At 45.1% G+C, this 16,514-nt stretch overlaps 1 protein-coding gene across 1 annotated transcript in view; it reads left to right on the forward strand.

Moving 5' to 3' along the window:
* The window catches only part of LOC124040708 (V-type proton ATPase subunit H-like), a 55,684-nt gene extending 43,566 nt beyond the window's left edge, over nucleotides 1-12,118 (forward strand). The window contains exons 12-14 of the mRNA XM_046357782.1: nucleotides 1,913-2,011; nucleotides 3,365-3,595; nucleotides 11,661-12,118. Of these exons, the coding sequence (XP_046213738.1) occupies nucleotides 1,913-2,011; nucleotides 3,365-3,595; nucleotides 11,661-11,730 (400 nt within the window). The 3' untranslated portion in view covers nucleotides 11,731-12,118. The remainder of the gene's footprint in view (nucleotides 1-1,912; nucleotides 2,012-3,364; nucleotides 3,596-11,660) is intronic.
* The last annotated feature ends 4,396 nt before the right edge of the window (nucleotides 12,119-16,514 follow it).

Genomic DNA, 16,514 nt, shown 5'->3' on the forward strand with positions numbered 1-16,514 from the left:
CGCTGTTCTGTAACTGAGGGGTTTTATGAGAGAACGCTGTTCTGTAACTGAGGGGTTTTACGAGAGAACGCTGTTCTGTAACTGAGGGGTTTTATGAGAGAACGCTGTTCTGTAATTGAGGGGCTTTACTAGAGAACGCTCCACACCCGTCTTGGTTTTGCATCTAGGTACTGTAGACAGACCAGCTCCTTAGCTGAGAGTGTCAGTGATTCTAATATTTTTGAAAGAAATGGTAGTTTATAAAGGTATCTGATGTTAGTGTGATGACGTTTCTAAAGTTCGGGTTAGTTAGGGTGAAGAGGCGGTATCTGGTGTCAGGGTGAAGAGGCGGTATCTGGTGTCAGGGTGAAGAGGCGGTATCTGGTGTCAGGGTGAAGAGGCGGTATCTGGTGTCAGGGTGAAGAGGTTCTGTATCTGGTGTCAGGGTGAAGAGGCGGTATCTGGTGTCAGGTGAAGAGGCGGTATCTGGTGTCAGGGTGAAGAGGCGGTATCTGTGTCAGGGTGAAGAGGCGGTATCTGGTGTCAGGGTGAAGAGGCGGTATCTGGTGTCAGGGTGAAGAGGCGGTATCTGGTGTCAGGGTGAAGAGGCGGTATCTGGTGTCAGGGTGAAGAGGCGGTATCTGGTGTCAGGGTGAAGAGGCGGTATCTGGTGTCAGGGTGAAGAGGCGGTATCTGGTGTCAGGGTGAAGAGGCGGTATCTGGTGTCAGGGTGAAGAGGCGGTATCTGGTGTCAGGGTGAAGAGGCGGTATCTGGTGTCAGGGTGAAGAGGCGGTATCTGGTGTCAGGGTGAAGAGGCGGTATCTGGTGTCAGGGTGAAGAGGCGGTATCTGGTGTCAGGGTGAAGAGGCGGTATCTGGTGTCAGGGTGAAGAGGCGGTATCTGGTGTCAGGGTGAAGAGGCGGTATCTGGTGTCAGGGTGAAGAGGCGGTATCTGGTGTCAGGGTGAAGAGGCGGTATCTGGTGTCAGGGTGAAGAGGCGGTATCTGGTGTCAGGGTGAAGAGGCGGTATCTGGTGTCAGGGTGAAGAGGCGGTATCTGGTGTCAGGGTGAAGAGGCGGTATCTGGTGTCAGGGTGAAGAGGCGGTATCTGGTGTCAGGGTGAAGAGGCGGTATCTGGTGTCAGGGTGAAGAGGCGGTATCTGGTGTCAGGGTGAAGAGGCGGTATCTGGTGTCAGGGTGAAGAGGCGGTATCTGGTGTCAGGGTGAAGAGGCGGTATCTGGTGTCAGGGTGAAGAGGCGGTATCTGGTGTCAGGGTGAAGAGGCGGTATCTGGTGTCAGGGTGAAGAGGCGGTATCTGGTGTCAGGGTGAAGAGGCGGTATCTGGTGTCAGGGTGAAGAGGCGGTATCTGGTGTCAGGGTGAAGAGGCGGTATCTGGTGTCAGGGTGAAGAGGCGGTATCTGGTGTCAGGGTGAAGAGGCGGTATCTGGTGTCAGGGTGAAGAGGCGGTATCTGGTGTCAGGGTGAAGAGGCGGTATCTGGTGTCAGGGTGAAGAGGCGGTATCTGGTGTCAGGGTGAAGAGGCGGTATCTGGTGTCAGGGTGAAGAGGCGGTATCTGGTGTCAGGGTGAAGAGGCGGTATCTGGTGTCAGGGTGAAGAGGCGGTATCTGGTGTCAGGGTGAAGGGCGGTATCTGGTGTCAGGGTGAAGGGCGGTATCTGGTGTCAGGGTGAAGAGGCGGTATCTGGTGTCAGGGTGAAGAGGCGGTATCTGGTGTCAGGGTGGTGTCAGGGCGGTATCTGGTGTCAGGGTGAAGAGGCGGTATCTGGTGTCAGGGTGAAGAGGCGGTATCTGGTGTCAGGGTGAAGGGCGGTATCTGGTGTCAGGGTGAAGAGGCGGTATCTGGTGTCAGGGTGAAGAGGCGGTATCTGGTGTCAGGGTGTGTTATGTGTTATATGTTCTCCCTCCTCAGGATCCTTACTCGGCTGTTGGAGGTATCTGATGACCCTCAGGTTATTGCTGTAGCTGCTCATGATGTTGGAGAATATGTCAGACACTACCTGGTGTCAGGGTAAGGACACACAGTATACACTGAGTGAACAATACATTATGAACACCTGCTCTTTCCATGGCATAGACTGAACTGGTGACATCTATAATCCCTTATTGATGTCACCTGTTAAATCCACTTCAATCAGTGCAGATGAAGAGGAGGAGACCAGTTAAAGAAGGATTTTCTCCTCCTTGAGACATGGATTGTGTCTGTGTGCCATTCAGAGGGGTAATGATTATGGTTATGTTATGCCTTAGAACGGGGTATGGTAGTAGCTGCCTTAGAACGGGGTATGGTAGTAGCTGCCTTAGAACGGGAGTATGGTAGTAGCTGCCTTAGAACGGGGTATGGTAGTAGCTGCCTTAGAACGGGGTATGGTAGTAGCTGCCTTAGAACGGGGTATGGTAGTAGCTGCCTTAGAACGGGGTATGGTAGTAGCTGCCTTAGAACGGGGTATGGTAGTAGCTGCCTTAGAACGGGTTAGTAGCTGCCTTCAGTGCAGATGAAAGGGGGTATGGTAGTAGCTGCCTTAGAAGGATTATTAGCTGCCTTAGACATGGGGTATGGTAGTAGCTGCCATTAGAACGGGGTATGGTAGTAGCTGCCTTAGAACGGGGTATGGTAGTAGCTGCCTTAGAACGGGGTATGGTAGTAGCTGCCTTAGAACGGGGTATGGTAGTAGCTGCCTTAGAACGGGTATGGTAGTAGCTGCCTTAGAACGGGGTATGGTGGTATGGTAGTGGTAGCTGCCTTAGAACGGGGTATGGTGGTAGCTGCCTTAGAACGGGGTATGGTGGTAGCTGTAGCTGCCTTAGAACGGGTATGGTGGTAGCTGCCTTAGAACGGGGTATGGTGGTAGCTGCCTTAGAACGGGGTATGGTGGTAGCTGCCTTAGAACGGGGTATGGTGGTAGCTGCCTTAGAACGGGGTATGGTGGTAGCTGCCTTAGGGGTATGGTGGTAGCTGCCTTAGAACGGGTATGGTGGTAGCTGCCTTAGAACTGCCTTAGAACGGGGTATGGTGGTAGCTGCCTTAGAACTGGAACGGGGTATGGTGGTAGCTGCCTTAGAACGGGGTATGGTGGTAGCTGCCTTAGAACGGGGTATGGTGGTAGCTGCCTTAGAACGGGGTATGGTGGTAGCTGCCTTAGAACGGGAACGGGGTATGGTGGTAGCTGCCTTAGAACGGGGTATGGTGGTAGCTGCCTTAGAACGGGGTATGGTGGTAGCTGCCTTAGAACGGGGTATGGTGGTAGCTGCCTTAGAACGGGGTATGGTGGTAGCTGCCTTAGAACGGGGTATGGTGGTAGCTGCCTTAGAACGGGGTATGGTAGTAGCTGCCAGGCGCACCTGTTTTTTTTACACTCAACAGTTTCCTGCATATATCAAAAAACGGTCCATCATCCGAAGGACATCCAGCCAACTTGACAACTGTGGGAATGTTTTGTCCACTCGGTGTTTATATAACCAGTGTTTATCTCTGTGTCAGGGTGATAGAGCAGCTTGGAGGTAAACAGCTGGTGATGAACCACATGCACCATGACGATCAGCTGGTCCGCTACAACGCCCTGCTGGCCGTGCAGAAACTCATGGTCCACAACTGGCTACGTACTTAGCTACTAGTTTAAACTCATGGTCCCCAACTGGTACTACTACTACTAGGTACTAGTTTAAACTCATGGTCCCCAACTGGTGCTACTACTACTACTAGGTACTAGTTTAAACTCATGGTCCCCAACTGGTACGTACTACTACTACTAGGTACTAGTTTAAACTCATGGTCCCCAACTGGTACGTTCTACTATACTACTAGGTACTAGTTTAAACTCATGGTCCACAACTGGTACTACTACTACTAGGTACTAGTTTAAACTCATGGTCCCCAACCGGTATACTTCTACTATACTACTAGGTACTAGCTACTAGTTTAAACTCATGGTCCCCAACTGGTATGGTACCTACTAGTTTAAACTCATGGTCCACAACTGTACGTACTACAACTATATTACTGCTAGGTACTAGTTTAAACTCATGGTCCCCAACTGGTATGTTTAAACTCTACTGCTACTAGTTTAAACTCATGGTCCACAACTGGTACGTACTACAACTATATTACTACTAGCTACTAGTTTAAACTCATGGTCCACAACTGGTACGTACTTCTACTATACTACTAGGTACTACTACTAGGTACTAGTTTAAAATCATGGTCCCCAACCGGTACGACTACTGCTACTGCTGCTACTATTACTACTACAACTGGTACGTACTTCTACTATACTACTAGGTACTACTACTAGGTACTAGTTTAAACTCATGGTCCACAACTGGTACGTACTTCTACTACTACTAGTTTAAACTCATGGTCCACAACTGGCATGCACTACTACTAGGTACTAGTTTAAACTCATGGTCCCCAACTGGTACTACTACTAGGTACTAGTTTAAACTCATGGTCCCCAACCGGTGCTACTATACTACTAGGTACTAGTTTAAACTCATGGTCCACAACTGGTACGTACTACTACTACTACTACTAGGTACTAGTTTAAACTCATGGTCCCCAACTGGTACGTACTACTACTACTAGGTACTAGTTTAAACTCATGGTCCCCAACTGGTACGTACTACTACTACTAGTTTAAACTCATGGTCCCCAACCGGTGCTACTATACTACTAGGTACTAGTTTAAACTCATGGTCCCCAACTGGTACGTACTTCTACTATACTACTAGGTACTAGTTTAAACTCGTGGTCCACAACTGGTACGTACTTCTACTATACTACTAGGTACTAGTTTAAACTCATGGTCCACAACTGGTACGTACTACTACTACTAGGTACTAGTTTAACCTCATGGTCCCCAACTGGTACGTACTTCTACTACTACTAGCTACTAGTTTAAACTCATGGTCCCTAACTGGTACGTACTTCTACTACTACTACTTTAAACTCATGGTCCCCAACTGGTACGTACTACTACTAGGTACTAGTTTAAACTCATGGTCCCCAACTGGTACGTACTTCTACTACTAGTTTAAACTCATGGTCCCCAACCGGTATGTACTTCTACTATATTACTGCTAGGTACTAGTTTAAACTCATGGTCCCCAACTGGTACGTACTACAACTACTAGGTACTAGTTTAAACTCATGGTCCCCAACTGGTACGTACTACTACTACTAGCTACTAGTTTAAACTCATGGTCCCTAACTGGTACGTACTTCTACTACTACTAGTTTAAACTCATGGTCCCCAACCGGTACGTACTTCTACTATATTACTGCTAGGTACTAGTTTAAACTCATGGTCCCCAACTGGTACGTACTACTACTACTAGGTACTAGTTTAAACTCATGTTCCCCAACCGGTACGTACTACAACTATATTACTGATAGGTACTAGTTTAAACTCATGGTCCCCAACTGGTACGTACTTCTACTATACTACTACTAGCTACTAGTTTAAACTCATGGTCCACAACTGGTACGTACTACAACTATATTACTGCTAGGTACTAGTTTAAACTCATGGTCCACAACTGGTACGTACTTCTACTATACTACTAGCTACTAGTTTAAACTCATGGTCCCCAACCGGTATGTACTACTACTACTAGGTACTAGTTTAAACTCATGGTCCCCAACTGGTACGTACTACAACTATATTACTGCTAGGTACTAGTTTAAACTCATGGTCCACAACTACTACTACTAGGTACTAGTTTAAACTCATGGTCCACAACTGGTACGTACTTCTACTATACTACTAGCTACTAGTTTAAACTCATGGTCCCCAACCACGTACTACTACTACTAGGTACTAGTTTAAACTCATGGTCCCCAACCATCTACTACTACTACTAGGTACTAGTTTAAACTCATGGTCCCCAACTGGTGTATGCTACTACTAGGTACTAGTTTAAACTCATGGTCCCCAACTGGTACGTACTTCTACTATACTACTAGCTACTAGTTTAAACTCATGGTCCCCAACCGTTAGTACTACTACTACTAGGTACTAGTTTAAACTCATGGTCCCCAACCGGTACGTACTACTACTACTAGCTACTAGTTTAAACTCATGGTCCCCAACCGTGTACTACTACTAGCTACTAGTTTAAACTCATGGTCCCCAACCGGTACGTACTACTACTACTAGGTACTAGTTTAAACTCATGGTCCCCAACCGGTACGTACTACTACTACTAGGTACTAGTTTAAACTCATGGTCCCCAACCGGTACGTACTACTACTACTAGCTACTAGTTTAAACTCATGGTCCCAAAACCGGTACATACTACTACTACTAGGTACTAGTTTAAACTCATGGTCCCCAACCGGTACGTACTACTACTACTAGGTACTAGTTTAAACTCATGGTCCCCAACCGGTACGTACTACTACTAGCTACTAGTTTAAACTCATGGTCCCCAACCGGTACGTACTACTACTACTAGGTACTAGTTTAAACTCATGGTCCCCAACCGGTACGTACTACTACTACTAGGTACTAGTTTATACTCATGGTCCCCAACCGGTACGTACTACTACTACTAGGTACTGGTTTGAACTCATGGTCCCCAACTGGTACGTACTACTACTACTAGGTACTAGTTTAAACTCATGGTCCCCAACCGGTACGTACTACTACTACTAGGTACTAGTTTAAACTCATGGTCCCCAACTGGTACGTACTACTACTACTAGGTACTAGTTTAAACTCATGGTCCCCAACCGGTACGTACTACTACTACTAGGTACTGGTTTAAACTCATGGTCCCCAACTGGTACGTACTACTACTACTAGGTACTGGTTTAAACTCATGGTCCCCAACCGGTACGTACTACTACTACTAGGTACTGGTTTAAACTCATGGTCCCCAACCGGTACGTACTACTACTACTAGGTACTGGTTTAAACTCATGGTCCCCAACCGGTACGTACTACTACTACTAGGTACTGGTTTAAACTCATGGTCCCCAACCGGTACGTACTACTACTACTAGGTACTGGTTTAAACTCATGGTCCCCAACCGGTACGTACTACTACTACTAGGTACTGGTTTAAACTCATGGTCCCCAACTGGTACGTACTACTACTACTAGGTACTGGTTTAAACTCATGGTCCCCAACTGGTACGTACTACTACTACTAGGTACTGGTTTAAACTCATGGTCCCCAACTGGTACGTACTACTACTACTAGGTACTAGTTTAAACTCATGGTCCCCAACCGGTACGTACTACTACTACTAGGTACTGGTTTAAACTCATGGTCCCCAACCGGTACGTACTACTACTACTAGGTACTAGTTTAAACTCATGGTCCCCAACCGGTACGTACTACTACTACTAGGTACTAGTTTAAACTCATGGTCCCCAACTGGTACGTACTACTACTACTAGGTACTGGTTTAAACTCATGGTCCCCAACTGGTACGTAATGTCTTCAACTGTTTGTTACTTATACTTTATTTAACTCATGTCCAGTTAAGAACAAATTCTTATTTACAATGACTGCCTACCCTGGCCTACGCTAGGTACAATTTAAAACCTATAGGACTCCCAATCACGGCCGGGTGTGATACAGCCTGGATTACTAAACCAGTTACTGTAGTGACGCCTCTTGCACTGAGATGCAGTACCGTAGACCCCTGTTCCACCTGGGAGCTAATACTTAAACTCATGGTCCATAACTGGTACATACTATATTAATACTATAGTTTATAGTCAACTGGCAGCTTCATTAAATAATACCCGCAAAACACCAGTCAAGTTTAAACTGAAGAGTCCTCCAATGCTGGCCTTCTAGGCAAAGTTTGAAAAAGCCATATCTCAGACTGGCCAATAAAAAGAAACGATTAAGATGAGCAAAAGAACACAGACACTGGACAGAGGAACTCTGCCTAGAAGGCCAGCATCCGGGAGTCGCCTCTTCACTGTTGACGTTGACTGGTGTTTTGCGGGTACTATTTAATGAAGCTGCCAGTTGAGGACTATTTCTCAAACTAGACACACTAATGGACTTGTCCTCTTGCTCAGTTGTGCACTGGGGCCTCCCACTCCTTCTATTCTGGTTAGGGCCAGTTTGCGCTGTTCTATGAAGGGAATAGTACACAGCGTTGTACGAGATCTTCAGTTTCTTGGCATGGTCCCAACTATTTCTCACATGGAATAGCCTTCATTTCTCAGAACAAGAATAGACTGACGAGATTCAGAAGAAAGTTCTGTGTTTCTGGCCATTTTGAGCCCGAACCCACAAATGCTGATGTTCCAGATACTCTAAAGAAGGCCAGTTTTAATGCTTCTTTAATCAGCACAACAGTTTTCAGATGTGCTAACATAATTGAAAAAGGCTTTTCTAATGATCAATTAGCCTTTTAAAATGGTAAACTTGGATTAGCTAACACAACGTGCCATTGGAACACAGAAGTGATGGTTGCTGATAATGGGCCTCTGTACTTGGATTAGCTAACACAACGTGCGCCGGTGTAGATATTCCATATAAAAGCAGCCGTTTCCAGCTACAATAGTCATTTACAACATTAACCATGTCTACACTGTATTTCTGGTAAATGTTATTTTAATGGACACAAAAAATAGCTTTTCTTTCAAAAACAACATTTCTAAGTGACCCCAAACTTTTGAACTGTAGTGTAGTACCATACAGTACCAGTCAAAGGTTTGGACACACCTACTCATTCTAGGGTTTGTCTTTATTATTATGTTCTACATTGTAGAATAATAGTGTAGACATCAACACTATGAAATAACACATGGAGTCATGTAGTAACCAAAAAAGTGTTAAACAAATCTAAATATATAAATATAAATATGACTGCTTTGCACACTCTTGGCAATTCTTTCAACCAGCTTCACGAGGAATGCTTTTCCAACAGTCTTGAAGGAGTTCCCACAATGCTGAGCACTTGAGGGCTGCAGAGACTTCACTTTGCGGCCCAACTCATCCCAAACAATTTCAATTGGGTTGAGGTCGGGTTTGCAGCACTCCATCACGCTCCCTCTTGGTGAAATAAACCTCATACAGCCCGGAGGTGTGTTCGGTCATTGTCCTTTTGAAAAACAAATGATAGTCCCACTAAGCGCAAACTAGATGGGCTGTTTCTCTTTGCTTATTTGAGCTGTTCTTGCAATAATATGGACTTGGTCTTTTACCAAAGCTATCTTCTGTATACCACCCCTACCTTGTACCAACACAACTGATTGGCTGAAACGCATTAAGAAGGAAATAAATTCCACAAATTCACTTTTAGCAAGGAACACCTGTTCATTGAAATGCATTCCAGGTGACTACCTCATGAAGCTGGTTGAGAGTATGCTAAGAGTGTGCAATGCTGTCAAGGCAAAGGGTGGCTGGCACTCAAGAATATATATGTACATATTTTATTATTTGTTAAAGCCTATTTCAATAGTTTTTGATGTCTTCACTATTCTACAATGTATTAGTAAAAAATAAAAACCCTGCAATTAGTATGTGTCCAAACTTTTGACTGGTACTGTACATATGAACCTGTTGCTTCACTATATACTGTTCCTTGTGAAAATTCAGACTTTGACTTTTTGACATTTTGTTAAGTTACAGCCTTGTTCTAAAATGGATTAAATATTTAAAGTCTCAGCAATCTACACAATACCCCATAATGACCAAGCAAAACAGATTTTCAGAAATTGTACCAAATTTACATTTTATAAAAAAGATGACTTATTTACATAAGTATTCAGACCCTTTGCTATGAGACTAGAAATTGAGCTCAGGTGCATCCTGTTTCCATTGATCACCCTTGAGATGTTTCTACAACTTTTTTGGTGTCCAGCTGTGGTAAATTCAATTGATTAGACAAGATTTGGAAAGGCACACACCTGTCTATATCAGGTCCCACAGTTGACCGTGCATGTCAGAGCAAAAACCAAGCCATGAGGTTCAGAGACCGGATTGTGTCGAGGCACAGATCTGGGGAAGGGTACCAAAACATTTCTGCAGCATTGAAGGTCCCCAAGAACAGTGGCCTCCATCATTTTTAAATGGAAGAAGTTTGGAACCACCAAGACTCTTCCTAGAGCTGGCCACCCGGCCAAACTGAGCAATCGGGGGAGAAGGACCTTGGTCAGGGAGTTAACCAAGAACCAAATGGTCACTCTGACAGAGCTCCAGCGTTCCTCTGTGGAGATGGGAGAACCTTCAAGAAAGACAACCATCTCTGCAGTACTCCACCAATCAGTCCTTTATAGAAGAGTGGCCAGACAGAAGCCACTCCTCAGTAAAAGGCACATGGCAGCCCGCTTGGAGTTTGCCAAAAGGCACCTAAAGACTCTCAGACCATAAGAAACAAGATTCTCTGGTCTGATGAAACCAAGATTGAACTCTGGCCTGAATGCCAAGCGTCACATCTGGAGGAAACCTGGTACCATCCCTACGGTGAAGCATGGTGGTGGCAGCATCATGCTGTGGGGATGTTATTCAGCGGCAGGGACTGGGAGACTAGTCAGGATCGAGGGAAAGATGAACGGAGCAAAGTACAGAGATCCTTGATGAAATCTGCTCAGGACCTCAGACTTGAGGGGGGGTAGGTTCACCTTCCAACAGGACAACGACCCTAAGCAAAAAGCCAAGAGGAGTGGCTTCGGGACAAGTCTCTGAATGTCCTTGAGTGGCCCAGCCAGAGCCCAGCATTGAACCTGGTCTAACGTCTCTGGAGAGACATTAAAATAGATGTGCAGCGACACTCCCTATCCAACCTGACAAAGCTTGAGAGGATCTGCAGAGAAGAATGGGAGAAACTCTCCAAATACAGGTGTGCCAAGCTTGTAGCATCTCACCCAAGAAGACTTGAGGGTATAGTGGCTGCCAAAGGTTGTTCAACAAAGCACTGAGTAAAGGGTCTGAACTTATGTAAACGTAATATTTCAGTTTTTTAAATGTTATATATAAATTAGCAAAAATGTTTAAAACATTTCTTTTGAAGTGTTTTGTCATTATGGGGTATTGTGTGTAGATTGAGGGGGAAAAACTATGATACATTTTTTAATATGGCTGTAACCGAACAAAATGTGGAAAAAGTGAAGGGGTCTGAACTTTTCCGAAGGCAATGTAGTTTAGTAGAAACCCTCCCTCTCCCCTGTTTCAGGGTGGGCCTAGACTGTTGAGTGCCGAAAACAAGGGGTTAAATACACTACATGACCAACAGTATGTGGACACTTGCTCGTCGAACATCTCATTCCAAAATCAAAAGCATTAACATAGAGTTGGTCCCCCCCTTTGACGATATAACAGCCTCCACTCTTCTGGGAAGTATTTCCACTAGATGTTGGAACATTGCTGCTATAACAGCCTCCACTCTTCTGGGAAGGCTTTCCACTAGATGTTGGAACATTGCTGCTATAACAGCCTCCACTCTTCTGGGAAGTATTTCCACTAGATAACAGCCTCCACTCTTCTGGGAAGGCTTTCCACTAGATGTTGGAACATTGCTGCAGGGACTTGCTTCCATTCAGCCACGAGCATTAGTGCGGTCAGGCACTGATGTTGGGTGATTAGGCCTGGCTCGCAGTCGGCGTTCCAATTAATTCCAAAACTGTTTGAGGTTGAGGCAAAGGATGGTAGATTCTGGATTATTGATGATATACTCCTCCTTTCCTCTACAGGGAGTATCTGGGGAAGCAGCTCCAGTCGTCTGACCAGCAGCAGCAACCGGCTGTGGCCACCAGGAGCTGATCTCCTAACTCCTGACCCCTGCATGGAACCCACTCTGTCTGGGCTTGCATGCATGTACTGGGGTATACATGCATACCAGTGTATGTGTGGCTGAGTGTATCTATGTACATCATCCAATGAAATTACCTGGATCAACTGTCCAGTTTATGTCAGGAGTTGATGTGTAAAAGGTGTCTTTTCCTACCTGTCAATTCTCCTCCACTCTGGCTGTATGTTGTTTTCCTGGTCATGCTACAGTATATTATGTCATGTGTCCTCACACCTATGTGATTTAAAGGTGATTTAAATAGCACTTTGTGTTGTGATCAATTTGAAATGGCTGAAGTTATTTGTGTCGTGTTGTAAAACGTTGTGAGTATGCATTCCAATAAAACTCATCTAGAGGGTCTGGTGTGTTCTGGCTGTGTTTCTTTGCAGGTTCTTGACTGCTGTCATCTCTCATAACTGTAAGGTAAAGGCTCTCAGGTAGTTTAAGATGCATTTTGAAAAACATGTCAGATTGAGAGACCGACCACAGCAAGTCCAGCATTGGACCCTGGATCTTCTTTTGCCTCTCACAGGAGAAGAGTTGTTGGAATAGAAAACTAAGACCTCTGCTGTGTTTGTGCGTGGCACCAGGCTAGCATACAGCTGTGGAGTTGTGATGAGTCAATATTTATGTATTTGTTCCCCGCTCCACTGGGTTCTATCTCACACAGACAGCACAGGCAAATAAACACACAAGATCCCCTGTTTAGATGAACTCTGGACTACCAGTCGAGCTAAATTACTTCTATGCGCTCTTCGACGCAAGCAACACTGAACCATGCATGAGAGCGTCAGCTGTTTTGGATCACGCTGTCTGTAGCCGATGTGAGTAAGACCTTTTTAAACAGGTCAACATTCACAAGGCTGCAGGGCCAGGCGGATTACCAGGACGTGTACTCAGAACAACAACCTATCCATCAATGTGAGCAAGACATAGGAGCTGATCTACTACAGGAAAAGGACTGAACAGGCCCCCATTAACATCAACGGGGCTGTAGGGGAGCGGGTTGAGAGTTTCAAGTTCCTTGGTGTCCACATCACCAACGAACTATCATGGTCCAAGCACAACAAGACAGTCGTGAAGAGGGCACGACAAAACCTTTTCCCCCTCAGGAGACTGAAAAGATTTGGCATGGGTCCCCAGATCCTCAAAAGGTTTTACAGCTGCATCATCGAGAGCATCCTGACTGGTTGCATCACCGCTTGGTATGGCAACTGCTCGGCATCTGACCCTAAGGCACTACAGAGGGTAGTGTGTACGTCCCAGTACATCACTGGGGCCAAGCTTCCTGCCATCCAGGACCTATATACTAGGTGGTATCAGAGGAAAGCCCCAAAACATTTCAGACTCCAGTCACCCAAGTCATAGACTGTTCTCTCTGCTACCACATGGTAAGGTGTACCAGTGCGCCAAGTATAGGACCAAGAGGCTCCTAAACAGTTTCTACCCCCAAGCCATAAGACAGCTGAACAATTAATCAAACAGTCATCCGGACTATTTACATTGACCCCCCCCCCCTCCATTTGTTTTTACACTGCTGCTACTCGCTGTTTATTATCTATACATAGTCAATTCACTCATACCTACATGTACAAATTACCTAGACTAACCTGTACCCTCGCACATTGACTCTGTACCGGTACCCGCAGTACAGTGTTGGCCAAAGGTTTTGAGAATGACACAAATCAGTCTGCTGCCTCAGTTTGTATGATGGAAATGTGCATATACTCCAGAAAGTTATGAAGAGTGGTGCTTAGAATCATTGTTCTTCCTCTGTCAACCATGGTTACCTGCAAGGGAACACGTGCCGTCATCATTGCTTTGCACAAAAAGGGCTTCACAGGCAAGCATATTGCTGCCATTAAGATTGCACCTAAAACAACCATTTATCAGATCATCAAGAACTTCAAGGAGAGCGGTTCAATTTTTGTGAAGAAGACTTCAGGGTACCCAGGAAAGTCCAGCAAGCGCCAGGACCGTCTCCTAAAGTTGATTCAGCTGCGGGATCGGGGCACCACCAGTACAGAGCTTGCTCAGGAATGGCAGCAGGCAGGTGTGAGTGCATCTGCATGCACAGTGAGGCGAAGACTTTTGGAGGATGGCCTGGTGTCAAGAAGGGCAGCAAAGAAGCCACTTTTCTCTGGGAAAAACATCAGGGACAGACTGATATTCTGCAAACGGTACAGGGATTGGACTGCTGAGGACTGGGGTAAAGTCATTTTCTCTGATGAATCAACTTTCCGATGGTTTGGGGCATCCTGAAAAAAGCTTGTCCGGAGAAGACATGGTGAGCGCGACCATCAGTCCTGTGTCATGCCAACAGTAAAGCATCCTGAGACCCTGTGTGGGGTTGCTTCTCAGCCAGTGGGCTCACTCACAATTTTGCCTTAGAACACAGCCATGAATAAAGAATGGTACCAACACATCCTCCAAGAGCAACTTCTCCCAACCATCCAGGAACAGTTTGGTGACAAACAATGCCTTTTCCAGCATGATGGAGCACCTTGCCATAAGGCAAAAGTGCTAACTAAGTGGCTCAGGGAACAAAACATCAATGTTTTGGGTCCATGGCCAGGAAACTCCCCAGACCTTAATCCCATTGAGAACTTGTGGTCAATCCTCAAGAGGCTGATGGACAAACAACCGTTAGAAGTTAATTGACAGCATGCCAGGGCAGATTGCAGAGGTCTTGAAAAAGAAGGGTCAACACTGCAAATATTGACTCTTTGCATCAACTTCATGTAATTGTCAATAAAAGCCTTTGACACTTATGAAATGCTTGTAATTATACTTCAGTATTCCATAGTAACATCTGACAAAAATATCTAAAGACACTGAGGCAGCAAACTTTGAACTTTGAAATATTTGTGTCATTCTCAAAACTGTTGGCCATGACTGTATATAGCCTCGTTCTGGTTATTTGGTCTATGTTTTCATAACTCTTTCTTGAACGGCACTGTTAAGTGCTTGTAATAAGCATTTCACGGTGAGGATATGAATTAAATATTCTGGAGACTTTTGTATGACAAACGTAACATTTAGTTTCACCAAGAAAACATAAATAGCTCAGATTGACAGATTCTGTACAGGGACATTCTACAATAAAATAATTCAAATGAATGAAAGAGATTCTGGTGAATATACTCAGTTGTAGATACATTAATCTTTGAAAAGTGAAAAATTACAAATGGTAATAGGCCTACATTAATATGAATAATGGAATGCCCTTTAAACAGGAAATGACATGTATATCTGCGTTTAACCCAACTGTAAAATGACTTTGAAGCTGAGAGTCCTCCAGTGTGACATTAGAACGGAGCAGCAGCTGTCCCAAGCAGCCATGAGCAGAGCAGCAGCTGTTGTCCTGGGTTAGAGCTGCCTGACTGACTGCTACTGAGGGCTATATCTACCCTTCCCCCCCACTCCCACACACACACAGGTATCAAAGATATTTGCCCAAAGTTTCTAGTATTGACACCCATACATACCCCACAAGACATGTCACCAGAGGTCTGTTTAAACTAACTAACACACAGCTCAGACACCCATACATACCCCACAAGACATGTCACCAGAGGTCTGTTTAAACTAACACACAGCTCAGACACCAATACATACCCCACAAGACATGTCACCAGAGGTCTGTTTAAACTAACACACAGCTCAGACACCAATACATACCCCACAAGACATGTCACCAGAGGTCTGTTTAAACTAACACACAGCTCAGACACCAATACATACCCCACAAGACATGTCACCAGAGGTCTGTTTAAACTACTAAAACACAGCTCAGACACCAATACATACCCCACAAGACATGTCACCAGAGGTCTGTTTAAACTACTAAAACACAGCTCAGACACCAATACATACCCCACAAGACATGTCACCAGAGGTCTGTTTAAACTAACACACAGCTCAGACACCAATACATACCCCACAAGACATGTCACCAGAGGTCTGTTTAAACTAACACACAGCTCAGACACCAATACATACCCCACAAGACATGTCACCAGAGGTCTGTTTAAACTAACTCACAGCTCAGACACCAATACATACCCCACAAGACATGTCACCAGAGGTCTGTTTAAACTAACACACAGCTCAGACACCAATACATACCCCACAAGACATGTCACCAGAGGTCTGTTTAAACTAACACACAGCTCAGACACCAATACATACCCCACAAGACATGTCACCAGAGGTCTGTTTAAACTAACACACAGCTCAGACACCAATACATACCCCACAAGACATGTCACCAGAGGTCTGTTTAAACTACTAAAACACAGCTCAGACACCAATACATACCCCACAAGACATGTCACCAGAGGTCTGTTTAAACTACTAAAACACAGCTCAGACACCAATACATACCCCACAAGACATGTCACCAGAGGTCTGTTTAAACTAACACACAGCTCAGACACCAATACATACCCCACAAGACATGTCACCAGAGGTCTGTTTAAACTAACACACAGCTCAGACACCAATACATACCCCACAAGACATGTCACCAGAGGTCTGTTTAAACTAACACACAGCTCAGACACCAATACATACCCCACAAGACATGTCACCAGAGGTCTGTTTAAACTAAAAACACAGCTCAGACACCAATACATACCCCACAAGACATGTCACCAGAGGTCTGTTTAAACTAAAAACACAGCTCAGACACCAATACATACCCCACAAGACATGTCACCAGAGGTCTGTTTAAACTAAAACACAGCTCAGACAC

This window comes from Oncorhynchus gorbuscha, linkage group LG08, assembly GCF_021184085.1.
Source record: "Oncorhynchus gorbuscha isolate QuinsamMale2020 ecotype Even-year linkage group LG08, OgorEven_v1.0, whole genome shotgun sequence".
NCBI lineage: Eukaryota > Metazoa > Chordata > Actinopteri > Salmoniformes > Salmonidae > Oncorhynchus > Oncorhynchus gorbuscha.